Genomic DNA, 23243 nt, shown 5'->3' on the forward strand with positions numbered 1-23243 from the left:
ATGGACATACAACAGTAGATACACTGCTATTTGCACAAGGGGCAGCTGCCTCAAGCTTTATGGATGATGAGAGGGAATCCTTGGTTTACCTTTCAGGAACAGCCTGGATCATCTTCAACAAGCAGACTGGTTCAGCTTGCAGGTATACAGTCTCGAATGAGGGGAGTTGTTTGAAATGACAGTGACCTTTCAATCACAGCTTTATCAGAGCACATCAGTCACGAGACAGATTGAAACTCACCTGTCCAGTGCTGGGCTCTGTCACCTCTTTATAAAGGCTGATATCCAAATAGTAGCCAGACTCATTGGTAAGAAAGAGACGGATAGGGATGGCTTTGCCAGTAGGGGTTAATCTGATGTTGATCTTCACTTCAGCTTGAAGAACTCGTAGCTTCCACAAACGACTTCCATATCTCATAACCATAGAGCGGACAGACTCCTCAATCTAATAAATGACAAAAGACGGCAAAGCTGTCAAGATACTGTTTAACGTCACATCACCTTTAAGCATCAACAGGGTGAAGAGGGAGTATGGAGCCAGTAGTCAGAAGTCTTCTGAAAGCCTCTGTGGTTTTCATGATAGATCTGCCTCAATAATCTGCTATAGGCAGGCTGTACAAGCAGAACACAAACAACGGCTCATCAGATGAGCAGGGGACATGGCAGACATAAGCCACAGAAAAGGGGCGAGACTCTCCCTTTTTGGTAGTGTACGCCAGGGGTGCACAATGATAAACCCCCCCCTTTATGTTAAAATTAAAGGTGTCATTATACAGTACAATTGGTTCCACAAAAAATGAGTCCTCATATGGCTTTGTATATGGAAAAATAGAAGTGTTATGGCTTTTATAAGGCACAGAGGAAATAATGAAAATAAAAGGTTAAAGTCAGTCATACGACATGCTTCCTACTAATCTATAATATAACTTTCTCAAAAAGACTTCATAAAATATAAAACACTGACAATCATTTTAAAAGTGGATATATCTGTATTATAATCATTAGATGAAGGATAATGAATAAAGGCATCAGTCACCTTTGAAGGGTCCATGATGACCGTGGGAACAAAGTTAAGGAAGATATGATTGCAGTCAGTGCGGACACTAGTATTATTAAAAGCAACTTCTAGTTCATCCATAGCCTCGAGGAGCAGACGTTCACCTTCATTTTGTAAGTACTCAAACGAAGCTTCCTGAAAAAAGACAAAAGATGTTTCTTCATGACAAATACTCTTTAAAGGTGTCAGAGCTCCACTAAGTTGACAGATTTTTAAAGGGAATCTGTCAGCACCCAAGCCCTACCTGAGGTTCTGACAGTGTGCTGTAGTTGGCAGGGCTCTAGTGAGCATGTTGCCTTTTAGTAATTTGTCCATGGATTATGCACAATCCTACTGTAATGAAGAGTCAAAGAGGAAGTGTGGCTCAGTGTTTGTGCCACACTCTGGCACACCTCAACATTCCTTCCTCCTCCCTCTTCTTCATGAATAATCAATGCTGCCTGGCCTCCTGCTCACTCAGCTGTCATCCAGTGTCTCTGATTGCAGATCAGTCCTGTGTAGGCAGATACTGACTGACAGCTGAGTGAGCACAAGGTCGGGCAGCATAAATTATTCATGAAAAGAGAGGGAGGAGAAAGGAGTGGAGAGGTGTGTAAGAGTGCGGCACAAATGCTGAGCCACAACTCCTCTTTGACTCTTCATTACACTAGGAGATGTGAGATTGTGAAAAAATCCAGTGCACTGACAAATTACTAAAAGGTACCATGCTTACTAGGGGACTGCCAGCTACAGCATACCGTCAGCACCAGTGGTAGGGCCTGGGAGTTGACAGATTTCCTTGAAATTCATAGGGTTATCTGCCCACTATTTATTTTATACATGGCTATTCAAAAATACTTATTTTAAGCATAGCTGTCACTACAAATATCTTTTGGCATTCATCGGATATATCAAAAGCTATTGATGACTGCTGAGACCTGCTCTGATCAGAAGATACAGCCATGGAGAGATTGCAGCAGCGTGATAAACTCCCCATCAACGCAGTCAATCTATATATTTTTTATTATAATTCTATGAGAAAAAAAATTGATGGAATGCGCAGCAGGCCAGATTAATATACTCTAAGAATTGTTCTAGAATATCTAACAGATTATAAAATATTTCAACTTGGAATCAAACCAGTACCTTTGTAACAAGGTCAGAATGACGAATAATGGCACGGACGAAGAACCTGTAATCTGTGACCTCTATACCAGCTGCTACTTTGGCTGCTCCGAGATAAAGGTGCATCTTATGGTTGGCACAAGGGACGGCAGTCAGATCAAAATTCCTCATTCTATTCAGCTCCAGCTGGAAGGCCAAGGCAGGCTCTAAATGTCTGTATATCCGATCCTCAGCAAACTAAACAAAGCAAAACAATTTCAGTACACAAAACATAAATGCGGTAAATAAAGTCCCCCAATATCACAGTAAAATGGCCAAACCTCATCTCGTGCTCTAAAAGTGAAGAACTTGGGAAACTCTCTCTGCAAGAGAATACAAGTCAATGCAAAGGAATCAATTAGTAAGAATACATAATGTATAAAACTCACACAGTGACAATGGAATAAAGATTTTGAATGTTTATGGCCTAAAGGGGTATTCTATACTATTCCCAACACTGATGCCAAATTCACTGGATATGCCAAAAAGATCTGCAAAAAAATTGACCAGAAGTCATTACAATATTAGACAATAATGTAAATACGATGGAGATTTATCAAACACGGTTTAAAGTGAAACTGGCTCAGTTGCCCCTAGCAACCAATCAGATTCCACCTTTCATTTTCCAAAGAGTCTGTGAGGAATGAGAGGTGGAATCTGATTGGTTGCTAGGGGCAACTGAGCCAGTTTTACTTTACACCATGTTTGATAAATCTCCCCCGATGAGTCTAATATGGTATGAAGTAACTCTGTGCAGAGCCAGGTAATTCACAGATTTCATGTCTGGCTAAATCCTTTATTAATCTGGTCAGCAATGGCATAAACATAGAGATCTGGCCCTTTACTCAAACACAGACTCTTCTTTGTATTCCTGGAAGAATATATACATGGTATCTCACATGATGAATGGTTCCCTACTAAGAGCAAGCATGGCCCAAAAGGCTGAAACGAATAGGTTGGCAGATGTGTGTCGGTCATTAGATAATACCCATGTCCTTATATGACAGGGTAGACATGTAAACAGTACTTTATGGTCAGTGTCCTTCCTCAGGAGAAGAACTATTTAACATATTTTCCGCTTTGTGAGACACACCTGATCATAAGACACAACCAAGTTTTAGAGGTGGGAAATAGGGGGGAGGAAAAAGTATTTTGAACCAAAACTTAGGCATAATGTCAGCATTACTTTGGTAAAGGTTCTTTTACTTTTTAGGATGTTATAGTTTACATACAGTAACGGCAGCAACAATTAGGTACACTAACAGGAGCAATGACTAGGTACTGTAACAGGAGCAAAGAACGGCTACACTGGTGATAGGTCCCTGGCTGATTGCTGACCATGTTTTAAATTAAAGTGACACTGTCCCCCCCTTTTTGCAGTTTGACTTCTCTACACAGGTGTAAAGAGTACATTTTCCAGTTTTCATACCTTATTTTATATCATACGTCCTGGTGCTTGTTTCAGTAAAAAGTGATCTTTTATCATGTGCAGATTGTGCCATCTGGGCGGGGCTTCTCGACAAAAACGCCACTTAGCTTCGCCCACAACGGCGCCATAGACCCTGCCCCTCTGTGATGTCATAGCCATCTAGATCCTCCCTCCTCAACTGCCATTGTAACGGGCTGGCCAAAAAGGTCGAGGCCATATGCCCTCTAGGTCAGACCATACCAATGGCCGCCGAGGGGGCGGGGCCTATGCAGCAATGATGTCACTGAGAGGGAGGCCTATGGTGGTGGAGTGGGCAGGGCTAAGTGGCCCAGTGGCCCAGTGGCCGTGAAGCCCCGGCCAGGTAGGCCAATCCCCACATGATAAAAGATCACTTTTTACTGAAACAAGCACCATGACGTATGATATAAAATAAGGTATAAAAACTGCAAAATTTACCCCTCGTACACCTGTGTAAAGAAGTCAGAATGCAAAAAGGGGGTGACTGTCACTTTAAACTGCCATTGTGCCACAGTGACAGTTTAATTTACATACATGTAGGTGGGGTTGCGCTAGAGTCCAGCAACCAGATGAACATGTATGTTAAATTGCACCATTAGCTGCTACCCTCTTACATCCCCTCTTACATCCCCATCAGTTAAAGGTGTATTCCAGGGAAAAAGCTATCCACAGGATAGGCTCATGTGCCGTACCCGCGGCGCTATTCATAATACCAAAATCAGAGCCCGATATGGAGATCGGCAGGGGGTACAGAGGTCGGACCCCCCAAAATCTCCTACTTTTACTCCATCCTGTGCATCTGGATTGCCCCAACCCTATAAGTAAGTATCTTCTCTTTATAAGACGCTCTCCCCCCCCCCCACACACACACACAAAAAAAGTGCATCTTCTAAAGCAAAACGGTATGTATTTGTCACTAGTTTACAAACATTTCACAGCACTAGGGTGGTCACCAACCTGCTGGGCTATCAGGAAAGTTATTCTCCGAAGTCCATAGTCCACCAAGATATTTTTCTGCAGAAACAGAATGGGTGTTAATTACACGCAAAAATCCTCCAAGAAAACTCTAACCATGCCGTTATGTTGCTATAGCAAAGAGGATGAATGAAGATAATTTTGTTACCCTCCTCCTCAGCACCACTGGCGTTAAATTTTCAGTTTAATAAAAATCTAAATTACGCAGTTTGCTGCACTGGGGTGAGACTACAGCCCTCCATGCACCAATCCACCTCAGCGGCCACCTCAATGAGAAGGCAACCAGTAGGCAGGGCGGATCAGTGCAATGAGGGCAGTAGTCCCACCTCTAGTGCTCCAAACGGCCAAATCTTCTAACTTGCTGTTTCCTTTTAACAAAAAAACATAATTTACACAGTAGGTAAGGCTGGGTTCACACTACATTTTTGCAATCCGTTTTTTCGTGTACATCCGTTTTGATCAGTTTTTCCATTGAATTTCATTATAAAAAAAACGGATAAAATGGGTTTTTGTGTACAGTTTGATCCGTTTTCTTCATAATGGAATTCAATGGAAAATCGGATGAAAACCGATGCACACACATGCATCCGTTTTTTGCAGAAAAAAAACGGATTGCAAAACGTAGTGTGAACCCAGCCTAACTTTATGATGATATATTCTCTTTAAACAGCAGGACATTGTACAGAATCTATAGATACATTTCACTATTACCTTTGACTGGGAGAAAGTCCTAAACATTGTCACCAGCTCCTCGTCCTCCATTCGATCTGCATACTTTATAGCCACGTTCAGGATGTGGATAGGTTCTTCACGGATGTTCTAAGGACATAAAGGTTCAAAATTTACTTTATTTATTTTGACATATTCTAAATCTTTAAAGAGTTAGTCCGGTGAATAAAGTTACTTCTTCTACATTTATTTCCTAATGTAATATAACTTTAATAAAGGGAATCTGTCGGCTGCAATTCACGTCCTAAACGGCTGACACTGCTAGATAGCTGTTAGGTCAAGCAGACACGTTACCTTTCATATATCTGCCTGTGCCTCCAGGACAGAGAGAAATGCTTTCATTCTCTGGTACAAGAGGCTTTTCCAAGCTCCTAAAAGGCTGCAGGCTGGAATGTCTCCTCTCTCCTCTCCTGGCCTGACTGACACCTGGAGTCCCAAGCAGGGTCAGGTATGTTTTTTGTACACTGACCAAGGGCTATGTTGGGAACTGCAGGGTTGTACAAACCCTGGTCCCAGCACAGTTACATATACAGTAGCTAGCGCTGCTGCGTGCACCATTAGTGATGCTGACCATCCCCTGATGTTTATACTAAAGCACATTACCATTAGATAGACATTACACTGGGAGAAGCAGCCCCTGGATCATGGAGTAAAGTAATCAGTACAGAGGATGATAATATCATATTACAGAGGGATTTGGAGAAGCTAGAGGCTTGGGCGGAGAAATGGCAAATGAAGTTTAATGTGGATAAATGTAAGGTTATGCATTTGGGCCATAGAAATAATAAGTACAGTTATGTGCTAAATAATAAAACACTGGGTAAAACTACTTCCGAAAAGGACCTGGGGGTATTGGTGGACAGTAAACTCAACTTTAGTGATCAGTGCCAGGCAGCAGCTGCCAAGGCTAATAAAATAATGGGATGCATCAAAAGAGGTATAGATGCTAAAGATGAGAACATAGTTTTGCCTCTTTATAAATCACTGGTCAGACCACACTTGGAATACTGTGTACAGTTTTGGGCACCGGTATATAAGAAGGACACAGCTGACCTAGAGCGGGTGCAGAGGAGGGCAACAAAGGTCATTAAGGGAATGGGTGGGTTACAGTACCAGGACAGGTTATCACGCTTGGGGTTATTTACGCTAGAAAAAAGACGTCTTAGGGGCGATCTGATCACAATGTACAAATATATGAATGGACAGTACAGAGATTTTTGTAGTGGTCTTTTTACTCCTAGGTCTGTAACAATGACAAGGGGGCATCCTCTACGTCTAGAGGAAAGAAGATTTCATCATCAGCATCGACGCGGGTTCTTTACTGTACGAGCGGTAAGACTGTGGAACTCTCTGCCACATGATGTTGTCATGGCTGATTCAGTAAATAAGTTCAAGGGAGGCCTGGATGCTTTTCTTGAAAAATATAATATTACAAGTTATGGGCATTAGATTTCTGGTGATACGTTGATCCGGGGATTGTTCTGGTTGCCATTGCAGTCGGGGGAGGGAGGGGGGGAGTTTCTCCCTGTGGTGGGGCGTTTGTCTTCTGCCCCATAGGGGTTTTTCGCCTTCCTGGATCAACACAGTAGGATTTTCCTAGGTTGAACCTGATGGACTCTTGTCTTCTTTCAACCTTATTTACTATGTTACTATGTTACTATGGAGCACTGGTGTTGGCTTTTTTTTTTAATCAATAAATTGAGTTAAAAAAAAATCACAATGGCATTATTCTACTTAAATGCCCAACTCTCACAATGTCTATAGTGTGAACTTTTTACATTTTCCGTAAATTTCATGTGCAAGCCAAATATCTCTTTTGTGAGTAGTGTAATTGGACCGTTGTAAGCATGAGGCACTTTAGCCCTTCTGCCTTTTGTTTTCAACCCTTTCTTAATAGATTGTTAGCTCTTAGGAGCAGGGCCTTCACAGGGCACAGGACCTGACACAGTGCTCTCTGCTGCCACCTCTGTCCGTGTCAGCTACTGTCCAGAGCAGGAGCAAATCCCCATAGAAAACCTCCACTGCTATGTACAGTTCCTGACACGGACAGAGGTGGCAGCAGAGAGCACTGTGTCAGACTGGAAAGAATACATCACTTCCAGCAGGACATACAGCAGCTGATAAGTACTGAAAGGCTTGAGATTTTAAATAGAATTTATAAATATGTAATGTATATAATGTCAAACTGATATCTCACTGTGCTGCACATGTGTCACTATGTTATCAATGTGTGTGTGGAGTGGAAACATTTTTTTAAGGGGTTATCCAGTGCTACAAAAAATGGCCACTTTCTTCCAGAGACAGCCCCACTCTTGTCTCCAGGGCAGGGTTTTGCTGCTCAGTTTCATTGAAGTGAATGGAGCTTAATTGCAAATCGGACCTGAACTGAGACTGAACTCATGTTCTCTCTGAGAGAAAGTGGCCATGTTTGTGTAGCATTAGATAACCCCTTTAAGAGCAGGGAACCAACCTTGTTGTCTTCCTCATCATAAAAAGTGGATCGGGCCTCAGTGAACAAAGGAGGAGGGTCTGCAAAGCAGGAAATTACCTCATCAAAGTTCCTACAAAAAGAGATGATTTAGGATGTAAGCTTCATTTTACTTGCTATACATAGAAATCATATACAAAAAAGCCCATAAATTTGTCATTCACATCATTTTTTATTTTTTTTTGCATACCTCAGACATACAGTAAAAAGTACACTAATCATGAACTTAAAGGGAAACTATCAGCAGGTTAGACAACTCTAAGCTGCTGATAGTTCCCTATTGTGCAAGGGGCACAGAGGATGAAGGTAAATCTCTTACCTTCATCCTCTGTGCAGTTTTTGTGCAGTTTATTGTTTAATATCGTGTCTAGTAAGGCTGTTTGGCAGCACTGTGGGTTCCGCATCCCCACCCAGAGCTCCGGTCCGCCCCTTCTAATGATCGTCAGTGGAGCGGGCTGGCTAGGGATGGTAGCCCCGCCCTCAGTGCTCCAAACAACCTTACTAGGGACAGTATTAAACTACAAAATTCACTGAAACTGCGCTGAGGATGAAAGATGCACAATAGGGAGCTATCAGCAAATTAGAGTCATTTTGTTTCCCTTTAAGCAAATTTCAAACTCATGTTGTTTTCTAGAACTACCTTGTGAAATCTTCAAACTTGTCAAAAGCCACCATAACGCCCATTCTCTGGCACAAAGGAGAGAAACCATTGTCCATAAAAAGCTCACTACTTTGACGGTTCAGCTCTAGGTGTGTGGCGCTGATCGGCAGAGACATCCTGCAGGGGAAGATAAGGGATTATGAAAAACAAGAGGAGCACCAACTCTCGCTGATAGAAATAGAAGGTGCTCTACAACTGAAGAGGGAGACACTTATTCACACATAAAAACCTTTCAGGTTAGTGTTCTAAAGCCATATTGCTATTTGAAAACCATGGCTCATATTAGTTCTCAAAGATTATTATTATTATTTATTTATTTATAAAGTGCCCTTAATTCCAGAGCGCTATACAATAGATAGGGGTAACAAGCAGAACAATACAAGATCAAAACACATTACATGAAGGCAAAAGACAGGCTGGTACATGATAACAATACATGAAATGCTATCCAAGCTACATACATTACACCCATGCCGCCAGTACACTTCTGTACAGAGAGCATGGCCACTGGTTAGAGGCTAAAGAATTTTATGACCAATTCAAACAATATACAGACCTTAGGAGAAGCCGGTGTTTTTTGTTTTTTTTTAATTCAGCATCTGCAAGGGCAGGGGGGAATTTGATTACAAGTACAAACTTACTTGACATTGACACGTCACGATCCGGCTGATGGACTGACCGCTCAGCCAATCAGTGACTGAGACGGGACGTCACTTCAGTCACTGATTGTGGGCGCTCCATCAGCCGGGACAACCGCCCACTCCCCCCCCCCCCCCCCACACACACACACCCAAGTTGTGACATCATCACAACTCGGGGAGAAAATGCCTTCCGGCAGGGGTCCTGGGGCCGGTTTCGGCACTTACTGTGGGCGTGGTGAGAGGCAAGTTTCTACTTAATCAAATTCCCCCCTGCCGGCTGCCAAATAAAAATAAAAAAAGCCAGACTTCTCCTTTAAGTTCTCCTGTTTAGTCACTTTTTTACATTTACTTGTACGTTACAGAAAGGAAGTTAACCTATATAACCACTATTAAAGCGCCAACAGCTATAAGCCTTAGCATTATTAGTATTTGATGGCAAATAGAACGTATCAGGCAGAAATGCATATAGCAAGGCATATGAATCTGCACAGCTAGAATCACCAAACCTGCAGGAGCTAGGGGGCAACTGATATGACAGATTAATATTCTGTATTTTCAGATATAGCTAAGCAGTGACTGCACAGATTGTTTTTAGTATTCTGACCCAGTAAGCTCAGTGAGTTTGAATGTGGGAAAATATTCTTTTTAAATTATCTCCTTCCCATCCTCAGTTAGGTTGCAAATATTCGTCATTAGGCATTGGTCTCACTTCTTCTAGGAAAGTAGTGTCAGAAGGATGAAGGATTCAGATACACAGTAGCCTCCATTTTCCTGTACCCTTTACCCTGCACCTTTGTGTGCCACTTTCCATGCTAAATTTCCATGCCACTTTCCATCCCAAAATATGGGAAAAAACAGGGATGGACAAGATATTTGCTAGAGATGGCTTTGTTCCTATCTGCATTCTCCTCATCAGGCTGTGGGCTTTGAGGTCTGCTCTGTGCCGCTCCTCCCTGGGTGCTGAGAAAAGATGGATCCGGTCCTGGGAAACTGGGAGAACTGAGGACAGGGGTGCGGCTGTTTTCCCAAGAAAGTAACTGTGCTTTTTCCAGTCCTGGATAACCCTTTTAAAGGGAATCTGTCACTAGGTTTATGGTGCCTTAAATGAGGGCAGCAAAAACTAGTCACATAAATCCTGAACAGATTGGTGTATTACTTACATCACTCTGTTCAGCCATTCTCCTAATATGCAGGAGAATAGGATTTTTGCCACACCCCCACCCTCCAGCTGCTGATTGACAATTGACTGCCTATACACAGAGTGGATAGATATTTGCCAATCAGCAGCTGGTGGGCGAAGTTTTCTGCTTCTCATGAATATCCAGGGCTACTGGGCTCATGCACATAATGGAGAGGACTATTTATTGCCCATGTTATTCAGGAGGAGATCTCCGAATCAGCTGCACAGAACAATGTTCAGCTTCTCTGTCACTAGTTTATGCTACCATTAGATAGGGCTGCATAATCCTAAAGATAGATTTAAGTTAAAGAACGAAAAAAAAAGGAAAGAGGCAGTAAGCCCCTCCTTCCCAGCAGGCATACAGCAGTAGTAGAGGCCAACGACAACCCATGTGAACACAGGATAAGGAGGCTGACTCACTAAACAAATACTAAAAAAAAAAAAAAAAAAAAACTAGTAAAAAACAAGAAAACAGATGATTGGGTGCTGTGTCCTCTACAAAGACCATGAGAAAGAGATTTTGCAGTGGGAAAATCGGCGCTCATTTACTGAGCCTATTACACGGCCTGATAACGGTTTAACAAGGGCTGCATGGACATCGTTACCGATGTCCTTGCAGCCTTCGCTTAAACTGAATACATTACCTATCCATGGTCCAGGGCTCCTCTTGCAGTCTGCTTCTCCCCGGGTCCCGCGCGCTGCAGCTTCAGAGAGGCCTGTCTAAGGGCCCTATTCCACCGGACGATTATCGTTTGCATAATCGTTAACGATTAGCGATCTCAAACGACCGCTATTGCGAAAGACCTGAAAACGTTCACTCATTTCCATGGAACGATAATAGTTACTTATGATCGTAATTGCGATCGTTTTTCTTCTATATTTATTCGCTCTTGCGTTCGTATCTATTGCAAACGACCGAACAATGTCTTATTCAATGCGAACGATTTGCGAACGTTTTGCGAACGAGCAACAATAAAAATAGGTCCAGGTCTTATAAAGCAATCAACGATTTCTCGTTCGGTCGTTAATCGTTAACTACATTTCAACCGAACGATTATCGTTTAGATTCGAACGATTTAACGATAATCTGAACGATAATCGTCTGGTGGAATAGGGCCCTTAGCTAACAGACCACTCAGCCAATCACTGCCTGCGGTGGTCCCTGTGGTTAGCTGAGCAGCCTGTCAGCTCAGACAGGCTGCTGTGAAGCTGCAGCGCGCAGGACCCGGGAAGAAGCAGACCGCAAGAGGAGCCCTGGACCATGGATAGGTAATGTATACACTTTGCGAATTGTCAGCCGCTGAACACGCATCACTATTACACAGAGCCATGCGTGGTCGGCGCCTGACAATTATAGGTCCAAACCTAAATCAACATCATTGGCTGATTGTTGTGTTTATTACACAGAACGATAATCCGCTGGATAGGGCCGATTCGGCCAATTATCGTTCCGTGTAATAGGGCCGTAAGACTATTCCTAAGATGAAGGGGTAGAAGATTGGGAAGAGCTGCAACAGACCGCAGTGAAACTGGGCAAAGGGAACCGCAGAAGCTACCATCCTGCCCAGAACCTACATACAGAACCTGAAGGACACTGGAGAAGGGTGCATGAGGACTCTATTTTCATATTGTAGGGCTCTTCACCTGGCAGTCGAAGTGCAATAAAGCATCCAGAGGAATACAAACTTCTGGGATAGAATCAGACATGAAATTCAGTGGCCCTGTGGATTTAAAGCATCAGATCTGCTGTGCATTGATTCAAGACACCTTTATGCAGCTGCAAAGGGATGAGTGGAGACTGAGCTCTGCCTGGAGGATCCAGAGGAGGACCTGTGACATCACAGTACCACAGGGACTGTCAGTGACTGAGGCAGGACACCACTGCAGCCACCTTTTGGCCGAGTGGGCAGTTCCTTCGGTAATGTGACATCAAAGAATAAGGGAGATAGCTTTTTTTTGCTTTTTTTTTTTTTACTTTGCCCTGACAATTCCTTTAAAATTTCCTCTATTATGATGCTAAATGTGCTTCTTTCCATGTTAAAATCCAATAAATATTGTAAACAATTATTGATGAATTACAATGTGTTAAAAAAAAATATTTTAGGTGGCTGCCAAGTCTGTTCTAAGGTTCTAAGTTATTAGCGGTTCTTTCTAGCAGAGAAGGAATTAATTTTATTAGCAAGTGAAGAGAGCAGAGACCAGCGCAGTAGCATCACATTGCCCTCACAATAAACTAACAGGGCAGAGTCAATAAGAGATGCATTAATAAAGGGGTTGTCCAGCAAAAATCTTATTCTTTCAAATCAACTGGTGTCAGAAAGTTATATAGATTTGTAATTCACTTCTATTAAAAATCTCAAGTCTTCCCATACTTATTAGCTGCTGTACGTCATGCAGGAAATGTTGTTTTATTTTCAGTATGACACAGTGCTCTCTGCTGACATCTCTGGCCGAGACAGAAACTTTGTTTGGTTTTCTATGAATCCACATAAAAAAACTCTCCTATTCTGGTCAGTTCCTGTCTCGGACAGAGATGTCAGCAGAGAGTACTGTGTCAGACTGAAAATAAAAACAACACTTCCTGCAGGACATACAGCAGCTAAAAAGTAAGGGAAGACTTGAGATTTTTTAATAGAAGTAAATTACACATCTATATAACTTTCTGACACCAGTTGATTTCAAAGAAAAAGATTTTTCGCTGTACAACCCCTTTAAAGGACTCCCACTACTATTGAAGAGAGCTTTAAAGCAGGAGCTGGAAGCACACAGCAGGATTCATTAAGATTGAACTATGGAATATAAGTATTGTCCATGCTATGAAAGTAGAATTCTGCACTCGTACCTGCTCAGTGTTGGGCTGATCTCTCTGTAATTAAACGGGCAAATAACAGGACAATGAGTGTTACAATGCTACATTTCTTAAATCAGACATTATGCCTGGCATTTACATTTACAGTATTCCTCACTTTTTGTGCTGTATATATAATCCTATCTATCAGCCTCTCTCCGATCATATCCTGATCTCAGCACAGTTCACCTGACAGGTGTTAATGGGTGAATCTGTACCCATTAAATGCCCATGCACAACCCCCCCCCTCCCCCCTTCCCAATCAGGGACCCTCATTGTCTAACTACTATGATACTGATATATAGATTCCAAAGAAGAGAAGGTTCTGTGGAAAGAAAGAAGGGCACAGTTGCAGATTAATGCCATGCTTAACACACTATCAAATAACATGTTTAGCAAAAGTGCAAACTAAAGTCTCAATTTTAATGAATTAGAGGACATGACGTCATAGGCAAAAAAACATGCTTCCACATATATACTGTCATAATCAAATCATGGACAAGAAGTACATGTAAATCAATGACTATACCTGTTTGGATGGGAAGATGGCAGCATAAACTGGAATTCCACCACGCATGTGCCATCCAGGAGTTGATGGTGCTGCAAGCTGTTTAATTCATAGGCAATATAGCCCCTCCTCACATACACCTAAAACAATGGCTACGTATCAGAGGGTTCCATAATAGACATGATATCTGAATACCCTATAAAACGGAATGAGTAAATAGTTACCTCCAGTGCAGCCATACGAACCACTTGGTTAACATGATAGAAAAAATTTGGCAGCACATCAAAGATGGAGGTCTCCGACAGAATCAGTTTCTGGAAACAAAATACAATAACGATCATTACATTTGTGGAATATTTTAAGTAACCGCCATCCATCCTTTTTTACTGAAGCATTGGGGCCACTGACCAGACAATTACTGCCTATCTTGTAGATAGGTGATAGGTATAGACCAGGGGTAGGGAGCCTTGGCTCTCCAGATGTTGTAAGACTACAACACCCATCATGCCTGGACAGCCAAAGCTTTAGCGATGGGACATCCTCTGACTGACCTTTAGGTTTTCTGGGCAGAACTGATGTCCATACAGATCTATTGCAGAGAGGAAAATTGATTCCACTTGATTGTGCCTCAGTTCATAGGAGGGAAGGTGAGAGGCGATCAGAACCTGGTATAAGAGACACTGACAATAACTCATGGCCACAAGTAAGAGTAAAATATTTCCAAAGCTGCAGGATATCAAATAGCTACCACCTGAAAGTGATGCCCAATATTATTTCACATAAGGGTCCATTTACACGGGAAGATTATCTGACAGATTATCTGCCGAAGATTTGAAGGCAAAGCCAGGAACAGACTATAAACAGAGAACAGGTCATAAAGGAAAGCCTAAAATTTCTCCTTGTTTCAAATCCATTCCTGGCTTTGGCTTCAAATCTTTGGCAGATAATCTGTCTAATACTTGTTTAGAATTTACAAAGGAACGAATATTTTAATTTTATATAATTGTCTGAAATAAATTTGTTTAAAAACATTTTTTCCCTCCAGAGTACCCCTTTAAAGTTTTTTCCTGAGCCAACAAAAAATTTTCCTTACTGCCTCCCTTTGCACTAAAGGGGTATTCCCATGTCAACAGTTAAAATTAGCAAATCAAAAAATATTTTTACAAATAGATTAATTTAGCAAACTTGCCTTCTCCTCTTGATATGCTGCTCTTTAGCTATAATTGTTGACAGCTCGTTGTCTAGGTTACTGAACACCAATCTGCTCTAAAAGCAATGGTCTTCACTAGAGATGAGCGAATTGCCCATCTAAACGAAGAATCCTGCTCCACACCGTGGATGGATACCTGGCTTTGGTATTTCCCTGGTCATTCCATCAGACACGCAATTGATATTGACTGAAGGGGCCACTTAATATAGTGGTTTTTGGTGGTCTATGTACATGAGCCATCCTATTTCTAGACCCATCCCTGGAGGGATATCTGGCTAGTCCCGTGTCTTGATATGTGTAACTGAGGCTCCGCTGACCTTTTTGCAACATGCGTGGATGTCTCTTTCTATACAATTTATACTCTGACAAAATTATTTACCGAAACAGCACTTATTAAAGGTTTTGAAATAAATTAAATATGAATTCAGTAAATGTATGACTGTATTGTTTGTAATAGGTATACATTTGAAGGTTTTTCCTATGAAGCCTATATTATATACTAGCTCAAGGTGCAAACATAGAAATATATATATATATATATATATATATATATATATATATATATATATATATATTCTATTTAATCTGAGCCCCATCTCACCTGTCGAGCCCTCAGAGCCACCTTTGAATGCTCAGTCTTACTGAGCTGTGTCAGTTCATTGAGAATATTCATTAGTTCATCTGTAAGCGTTGGATCTCGACCACAAAGCTGATCCTGCAGGTTCAATAAAGAATATATTATTACACTATATATATATATATATATATATATATATATATATATATATATACACATATACATACATACACACGCACACACACACACATACATATATACACTATATAATTCTGACTGCAAAAAGAGCTTGCAGGGAGGCCAGCAATTGTAACACTCACAATTAGCATAGTAACAAGGATATTCTTCTTGGCCACCTGAGCATGTGAGAAGATGCATTCTAGCACAGGAGTCATATCTGGCTTGTACTGTTCCCGTAAGTTTATGACACATTTGTCATAATGAGCTGGAGAAAAGACAATAAAGATGACCCACATAAACTGACTATTCATTATGGTTTATTTAATTAGTATATGGGGAAGGGGGGGGGGTTACAAGAGTTTTAGGTATATAAAAATCACAGATTTTTGAGCAAGCTGATTAAAGGGGTATTCCTACTCAAACGTAACTTTTCATATGTTGCTGCCCATTGAGGGACTAAAAATTCCTTTAATACTGTTTATCATCATTTCAGTCTCCTTCCCTCAGTCCTGAGCTGCTGCTTTCTGCTGAAGAACCAAAATACTGTGTGTGAGCTTTCTGTGTTCCCCTCCTACTCCCTCCCTTCTGAGATGGCTTATGTAAACAAGTCCCTGACAGGCTTTAACTGCAACTTTATAATGCAGGAAGGGTTAATCACAGTGAGTTCATCAACAACTTGACTCAGATTAACCCTCCTGGCATTATAAAGAAGCAACAAAGTTGCAGATAAAGCCTGCCTGCTTCTGTCTCAGAAACAAGAAGGGAGGAAGGGGAGTCGGGGAGAAAAGTGTACACACAATTTTTTATTTCTCCAGCAGAAAGCAGCAGCTCAGAACTGGGGGGAGGAGGCTGAACATATAAGACAAGTATACAAAGAACTGTTAGTCTCACCATGGGCAGCAACATATGAAGAGTTATGTTTGAGCAGAATACCCCTTTAGGGTGCGTTTACACGTACAGGTTCGGCAGAAGATCGCAGATTTGAAGTTGCAGATTCAAAGAAAATCTGGGCCATCAAGTCTGCTGCAGATTTAAATCTGCGCCATCAAATCTGCTGCAGATCCTGTACGTGTGAACACACCCTTAAAGGCTTTTACCATTGTAGTTGTGAACTCCGCTGTAAGAAGCAACTTTGATGTATATGCAATATCTGTGGTTTATCATCACTAAGTTATATCAATAAATGACAGATTATTTTGACGTATATCCAATGAAGACGGACATATACTACTTACCATGTTGGAATTGGGTTTCAACTTGTAGGTATCTTCTAAGTAAATCAAGGACCACAGACTTCATATAGCCACGAATGCCACTACGGTACCTAATAAATAAAACAAAAAGGAAAAAAGGATTATACTAAGGCTATGCTACACCAATAAACCTAGCATAATTTTCTATACTGACATAGCAGTATAAGTTTAATCCAATAAGACGTGGTCCCTGACTATCAGATAGGAATCTACTTGCTATTTAAAGGGGACCTGTCACCAGTCTTGACCTCTCTGTTTTAGAAAATACATACATGAAATAATTATTGGCCATTGTTTTTACAGCTTTGTGATGTGCCATTATTCCAATTAGAAATGTATGTCTGAATAACCCAATGGGGGAGGTGTCCCCACACAGACAAGCACTGTCAGTTCTGATTGGATAGTGTTAGACAATGTAGGGACACACCTCAAGTTGGTTACACGCAATTGGTTATTCAGTCATACAGTTCTGGTAAGAACTTAATAAAACAGATGGGTCAGGAGTGGTAAAAGGTCCTATTTAAATCGAAAACTGATATAACTATGAACCTATATAGTTAAAGGGGTTATCCGGTGTTAGATAAACATGGCCACTTTCTTCCAGAGACAGCACCACTCTTGGCTCCAGTTTGGGTGCAGGTTTTGTAACTTAGATCCAATGAAGTGAACGGAGTTTAATTGCAAACCAAACCTGAACTTGAGACAAGAGTGGCCTTGTCTCTAGAAGAAAGTGGCCATGTTTATCTAGTGCTGGATAACCCCTTTAACAAATTAAACAGCACTCCATATATAAGCCTGGTCATCTCTCTGTTTGGCGGTCTTTAGCAATGCCTTAACGTGGTAAATTTCAAAATATCGCCATAATAGATTTACCTTTGCACAAGCTGAACAATGCTTTGAGTGTTCATAAAGAAGACCTCTCTGTCAGCTTTCCTCTGCAGAGTGGCTGCATAGCTATCCAGGATAATGGCAATCTGAAAAGACGGAAAAAATTAAAAGTACATAAAAATGAAGTCATCATTTATATTCATCCATCCTATTATGCTATGCTACTACTGAAAGACGTTTGAGCATACGTTACATGCTTTAAGGCTATAATCCCCTGAGGTCCTATTACTTTTTTGCCAACAAAATGTGTGTGAATTTATCCTTAGAAACAGTGGATTTAAAGGGCTTGTCCTACACACTACACCTCAAATCAAATGCTCTGGCTGCACTCTGTCTCCCTTAGTCTTATAGACTTTGAATGGAGATGTAACCCCATACTCGCCTACTGCTCCTTTCAAAGTTTACTTCACTGTGGTTGTAAAGTCAGTAGGAACATGAGGTTCAGTGTCCCTATTCGGGTGACTGGTCGGGTCTGAGCTGTGGAGCCTGCAGCAGACATTTATAACTTAAAATATAAATTATCTTTTGACATGCTGCGTTCAAACGTCTTCTAAAATTGTCCACGACCACGGACAATTTTAGGAACCATTCAAGTGAATACAGTCATTTACATGATCCATAAAACGCGCATAAAACTACTTATCTACTCCCCTGTGAAAACAGCCGCCTTACATGTTCAACAGAAGTGGCGTGGACTGCGATACCTTCTTCTCCCAGCGCCAGCACGAACCAGTGTAGTCCACGCCACTTCCGGTGAGCATGTGTAAGCCAGCCAGCACCAGGGGAGTAGGTGGGTAGTTGTCAGATGTCATTATGTGCTCCTGTAATCTCTGCTGCCAGGTGTGGCTGCACTGCTGTTAGGGGTTCAGCGCTGTGATCCTTTTCCACTCATCGCAGCGCGGATCATGTGAATGAGGCCTAAGATCAGTCGTAGTCTCAATGCTAAAACCCCTTTGATATGGCTTATTGCAAGACAGGGACTCCATTATAAGTCTATGGACCATGTGTTAAAATGTGGTGCAAATGCAGATGAAATCCAACTCATTTTTCTACGAAGAATAAAAGCGGTTTTAATTAAAAATGTTTTTCTTTCAAATCAACTGGTGACAAAGTTCTGGAGATTTGTAATTTACTTCTATTAAAAACTCAACTCAACTCTACTGTTTATTTAGGTTACCCTATGTGTAACCAAGATCATCAAACAGATAGGCATACAAGTACATGGGGGAATGAACCCCTGGTTTTAGGTATGTGCCCTACACGTGTACCACATTACTCTTGCCTGTACTGTAGCTGAGAAGATGATTAAAGTAAATGCAAGCCCATTCGTACCTGTTGGCTAGGGAACTGGCACAAGACTGAGGTTATATTGCTGGCATACTGAGCCATGATTTTCCGTATAGCTTTCTCTACAGTGGGAGGAATCCTAGTAGACACGCTGGTCATAATCTCTTGCAGCTCTAGAAGGGGAAGAGAGGGATCCCGCAGTGTTGTCATCAGCTTGTGCACCCATTCTTTTACCTTAAATTAAATACACAGGTCAAAGATACATTAGAAGGATAAGAGGCAATGCAATACCTTATAATAAGATTATCTAATAGCAAAATGCATTGTTATTGAGTAAAATGAAATACTAACTTTGGTGGTGAAGTATGGCTCCGGTAAGCAGTATCCATTCATCACATTGGTCAGATTCTCCAACACACTATGGAACACCTGGTGAAGCTTCTCTCCTATGATGGGCAGGGTTTGCTGAGGGGGAAGGGTTCCAGTGTACAGTTCTGCCTAAACATAAAATTAAATGAGAAAATAAGACCAAACTATAAAAAGTAAATAAGAAACTCAATTAATAAGGATAACCCTACATCATCAGATCAATAAACAGTAAGGGTAGATCACTGTTACTTCACGTAACAAATTTGCAGCAGATTTTATGCTGCGCCTATCACTGCAAATCAGCTGTGATACTCGTTACCATTGAGTCTATAGCCCTGCATTGTTGCAGCACATTTAGATTCCCTTGCAAGAACATAGTGGCAACTTTAATTACTTCTATGCCGACCCGGTAAAAATAATAAAGACATCATGCTTACCTTCCCCCATTCCTCCAGTGCGCTCCCGTATGTTTCTCCAGGCCCAGACTTGCTGACAGTCAGCTGTGTCCCGCCACAGCCAGTGATTGGCTGAGAGGGCTGTCAGTGAGCCAGGACCCAAGGAAGCAAATGGAAGCGAGCCAAAGAAACGGGAGCAGGTAAGCATGGTGTCTATTTTTTTACTAGCCTGGCATAGACTCTAATGGTAACAAGTATTACAGTGGACTTGCTGCAATATGTGCGTGCAGTGTGAAATACCCTCTGAGCTTGTTACATGCGAGTCTAACCTAAAAGTAAGAATGTACTATTAGGCTATGTTCACACAGCATGAAAGTATGGCCGTTGTTGCAATCGAAGAAGATACTCTGCATGTTCTTCTATGGGATCTTGGCCGGAGCGTATACACATATAATATGCTCCAGCCGGGATCCCTAGCGGCGCCGCAAAAAACTGACGTGTCAGTTTTTTGCAGCCGCTATTCAGTGAATAGCGGCCGCAGAAAGCTCTGTCGGTTCACACAATGAAGTGAGCGGCTCCGGCTGTGGGGAGTTCTGATGCAGGCGTGCACGGATGCACCCGCATCAGAACTCTGCGGGCTGAAAGATCAGCCGGATGATCTTTTCAGAGACCGGCTGGGTCACGGAACGGTCGATCTCTTACGCCATGTGAACTTGGCATTAGGACAAAAACATAAATAAGTACACTGTAAAAAACAGTGCATGTGTTTACAACAGGGATTGGGAACCTTCGGGCCTCCAGCTGTTGTAAAACTACAAGTCTTTGGCTGGCCAGGCATGATGCTAGAGGGCCGAAGGTTCCCCATTCCTGGTATACATAGACAGGAACAGCACAGATACTTCAGCCATACACACACACACACACACACACCACATAATACCTACTTGATGGACTTTTGATGGGTCATCCAAATCAATTCGGGCTACAACACAACCACATTCCAGAACGGCTCCCGGACGCTTCACATAGTTAATGTGACCAGACTCCTGTACTACTAACGTCATCACCATCTTCATTACCTGCAAACATCGGAAGGATATATGTAGCCACAAAAACTTATTTTTAATCTTGACCATCATCATTGGCCAAGGAATGACAAGTGCAGTAAAAACAAACGTAGTGTATAACAATACCTCTATCTCTGCAAAGCAATCTCCTGCATTGACATGTGACCCATCCTCTACTACATATTGCAGTAGTTTGCCAGTAGAGGGTGATCTCAGTACAGTGGGGTCGTTTTCCTTTTCAAAAACACAGGTCTTGTTACCAATCGTCACACGATAGCTGCAAAAGCACCGAAAGTTGAAACAAAAAAAAAAATAAATAAATAAAAAACACATTTGTCCTGGCAGTGCAGGGGGGCTGGGTTTAAACCTGACCAAGAACAGCATCCTCGTGAAGTCTCTACATTCCTTCTGTGTTTGCATGGGTTTCCTATGGGTTCGTGAGTTTTCTCCCTCACGCTAAACATTTGGAATTGAAATTGTGAGGCCCAAAGGGGACAGGAACATATGTGAGTGTGCGATGATGTTGAATGTGTGGGTGCTATAAGGTGTGAAGGGCTAGTTCTTCTTATTGATCCTGATATAAGATGGACAATAAGAATTTTAAATACTGCATATTAGAAAGGTGTGAATAAATCTTAAGAAAAAACAAAATTTGGACAATACCTTTATTAATATAAATAAATATGAAAAAAAAATAAATGAATTCATATAATGATATATCCGGATGGTGGACAAATATAAGATTGCAGTGGGTCCAACCTCTGTGCTCCCTGTGGATCTCTAGATTGCCACCCGGCAAGTCAGCACGTTACCCGCACAGCTCCATTCATGAATGCGGTTCACGCGCAGACTTGCAGCTCTATTTATACCAAGAGTTGGAGCATCGATGTACAGATCTGTTGGGGGGGGGAGGGGGGGCACAGAGGTCGGATCCCCCCCCATCCCCCCCGCAATGTCATATTTGTCCCTTAGCCTGTGGACAGAGGACAAGTACATTTAAATTAGAAAACCCTCTAACTATACACCTACAACAGATGTCGGCTAAACACTTGTTGGCTATCTGTTCAGTTCACCGCTATACTAAGAATTCATGTGTTCTCAATGGGGAAAGGAGAGGTAAGCCAATGCCAGACATCTATGGTGGCAACTTATCCTACTGAAAAGGAAAAGCTCAGGCAATCCAATTTTCCTGCTCCGGATGATGCCAGGGGAGAGTTGTAAGGTCTTAATACACAGACAGTCAGCCAGTCCTGTTGACCTTTTACTAATGTGTATGGACACCTATACGGTAGAGCTATATAGAGCCTACGGACCGTATATCGCAGTCTAGACGTGTTTCAAAGTAAACTATAGGGAAGCAACATGAAAGACGTATACTTACCGTTCTACCTCCTCCTTCACATAGGTGGTGTAACTATTCCCATCGTAAGACAGCAGCAAACCACCGTCACTTAAGCGATGTACATCTATTTCTATGTGAGAGTTATTCATGATAATCACATAGGTAGTGAGGGACTGCCGGGCTATCTGCATTGGAGCAACATATTGATAAAGTCTCAATATAACTAAAAGGACTTTTCATTCGACAATAAATGTTTCCACAGTTTACTTCATGCTACACAAAAATTAGACGTAATATAGGTAGAATTCTACATTGCACAACAGCTTATACAGCAAACAACAAAACAAGTTCCTTTATTTGCTGGGATCAGACGGAGTAAACAATCGTAACTAACGACTATCCTTCTGTGCAATATGGTGAACGATTTCAGGTTAACGATAAACGATCTCTTTGGGACCATTTATCATTGATCGTTAAAAATCCTTTAGGGTACTATTACATGGGCTGATAATAACTGTAAACGAGCGCTGATCTGCTAGATCGGCGCTCGTTTACTGGGCCTATTACACGGCCCAATAATCGTTTAACAAGGGTTGCATGGACATAGTTACCGATGTCCTTGCAGCCCTTGCTTAAACTGCATACATTACCTATCCATGGTCCAGGGCTCCTCCTGCGCTCCTCTTCTTCCGGGTCCCAGGGAGAAGCGGAGCGCAGGAGGAGCCTTGGACTATGGTTAGGTAATGTACGCAGTTTTCAAATCATAAGCCGCTGGCCGCGCACAGCTATTACACAACAATTATAAGTCCAAACCTATATTAACGATCAGCCGATGATCGTTGTCATCGGCTGATCGTTGTGTTTATTACACGGAACGATAATCGGCCGGATAGGGGCAATTCGGCCAATTATCATTTCGTGTAATAGTACCCTTAGTGAGGAAATCTAACTCAACATCAAGGAAAACCCAGTCCCAGTTACAGAAACACTGTAGATTT

General features: G+C 41.8%; 1 protein-coding gene across 4 annotated transcripts in view; it reads right to left on the reverse strand.

Moving 5' to 3' along the window:
* Nucleotides 1-23243, reverse strand: part of ACACB (acetyl-CoA carboxylase beta) — an 86138-nt gene that overhangs the window by 15803 nt on the left and 47092 nt on the right. For 3 of the 4 annotated variants that reach the window (XM_069961384.1, XM_069961387.1, XM_069961386.1), the window contains 21 exons: nucleotides 22285-22430; nucleotides 21030-21180; nucleotides 20781-20915; nucleotides 19424-19570; nucleotides 19118-19306; nucleotides 17771-17871; nucleotides 16880-16968; nucleotides 15785-15909; nucleotides 15489-15602; nucleotides 14229-14342; nucleotides 13902-13991; nucleotides 13699-13817; nucleotides 13164-13187; nucleotides 8480-8617; nucleotides 7822-7912; nucleotides 5334-5441; nucleotides 4605-4661; nucleotides 2482-2523; nucleotides 2183-2398; nucleotides 1037-1192; nucleotides 242-445 (listed from right to left, as the gene is read on the reverse strand). In XM_069961384.1, the coding sequence (XP_069817485.1) occupies nucleotides 242-445; nucleotides 1037-1192; nucleotides 2183-2398; nucleotides 2482-2523; nucleotides 4605-4661; nucleotides 5334-5441; nucleotides 7822-7912; nucleotides 8480-8617; nucleotides 13164-13187; nucleotides 13699-13817; nucleotides 13902-13991; nucleotides 14229-14342; nucleotides 15489-15602; nucleotides 15785-15909; nucleotides 16880-16968; nucleotides 17771-17871; nucleotides 19118-19306; nucleotides 19424-19570; nucleotides 20781-20915; nucleotides 21030-21180; nucleotides 22285-22430 (2556 nt within the window). The remainder of the gene's footprint in view (nucleotides 1-241; nucleotides 446-1036; nucleotides 1193-2182; nucleotides 2399-2481; nucleotides 2524-4604; nucleotides 4662-5333; nucleotides 5442-7821; nucleotides 7913-8479; nucleotides 8618-13163; nucleotides 13188-13698; nucleotides 13818-13901; nucleotides 13992-14228; nucleotides 14343-15488; nucleotides 15603-15784; nucleotides 15910-16879; nucleotides 16969-17770; nucleotides 17872-19117; nucleotides 19307-19423; nucleotides 19571-20780; nucleotides 20916-21029; nucleotides 21181-22284; nucleotides 22431-23243) is intronic. The other variant, XM_069961385.1, reaches the window with a different exon arrangement.

Source organism: Dendropsophus ebraccatus, chromosome 3 (assembly GCF_027789765.1).
Source record: "Dendropsophus ebraccatus isolate aDenEbr1 chromosome 3, aDenEbr1.pat, whole genome shotgun sequence".
NCBI classification, from domain to species: domain Eukaryota; kingdom Metazoa; phylum Chordata; class Amphibia; order Anura; family Hylidae; genus Dendropsophus; species Dendropsophus ebraccatus.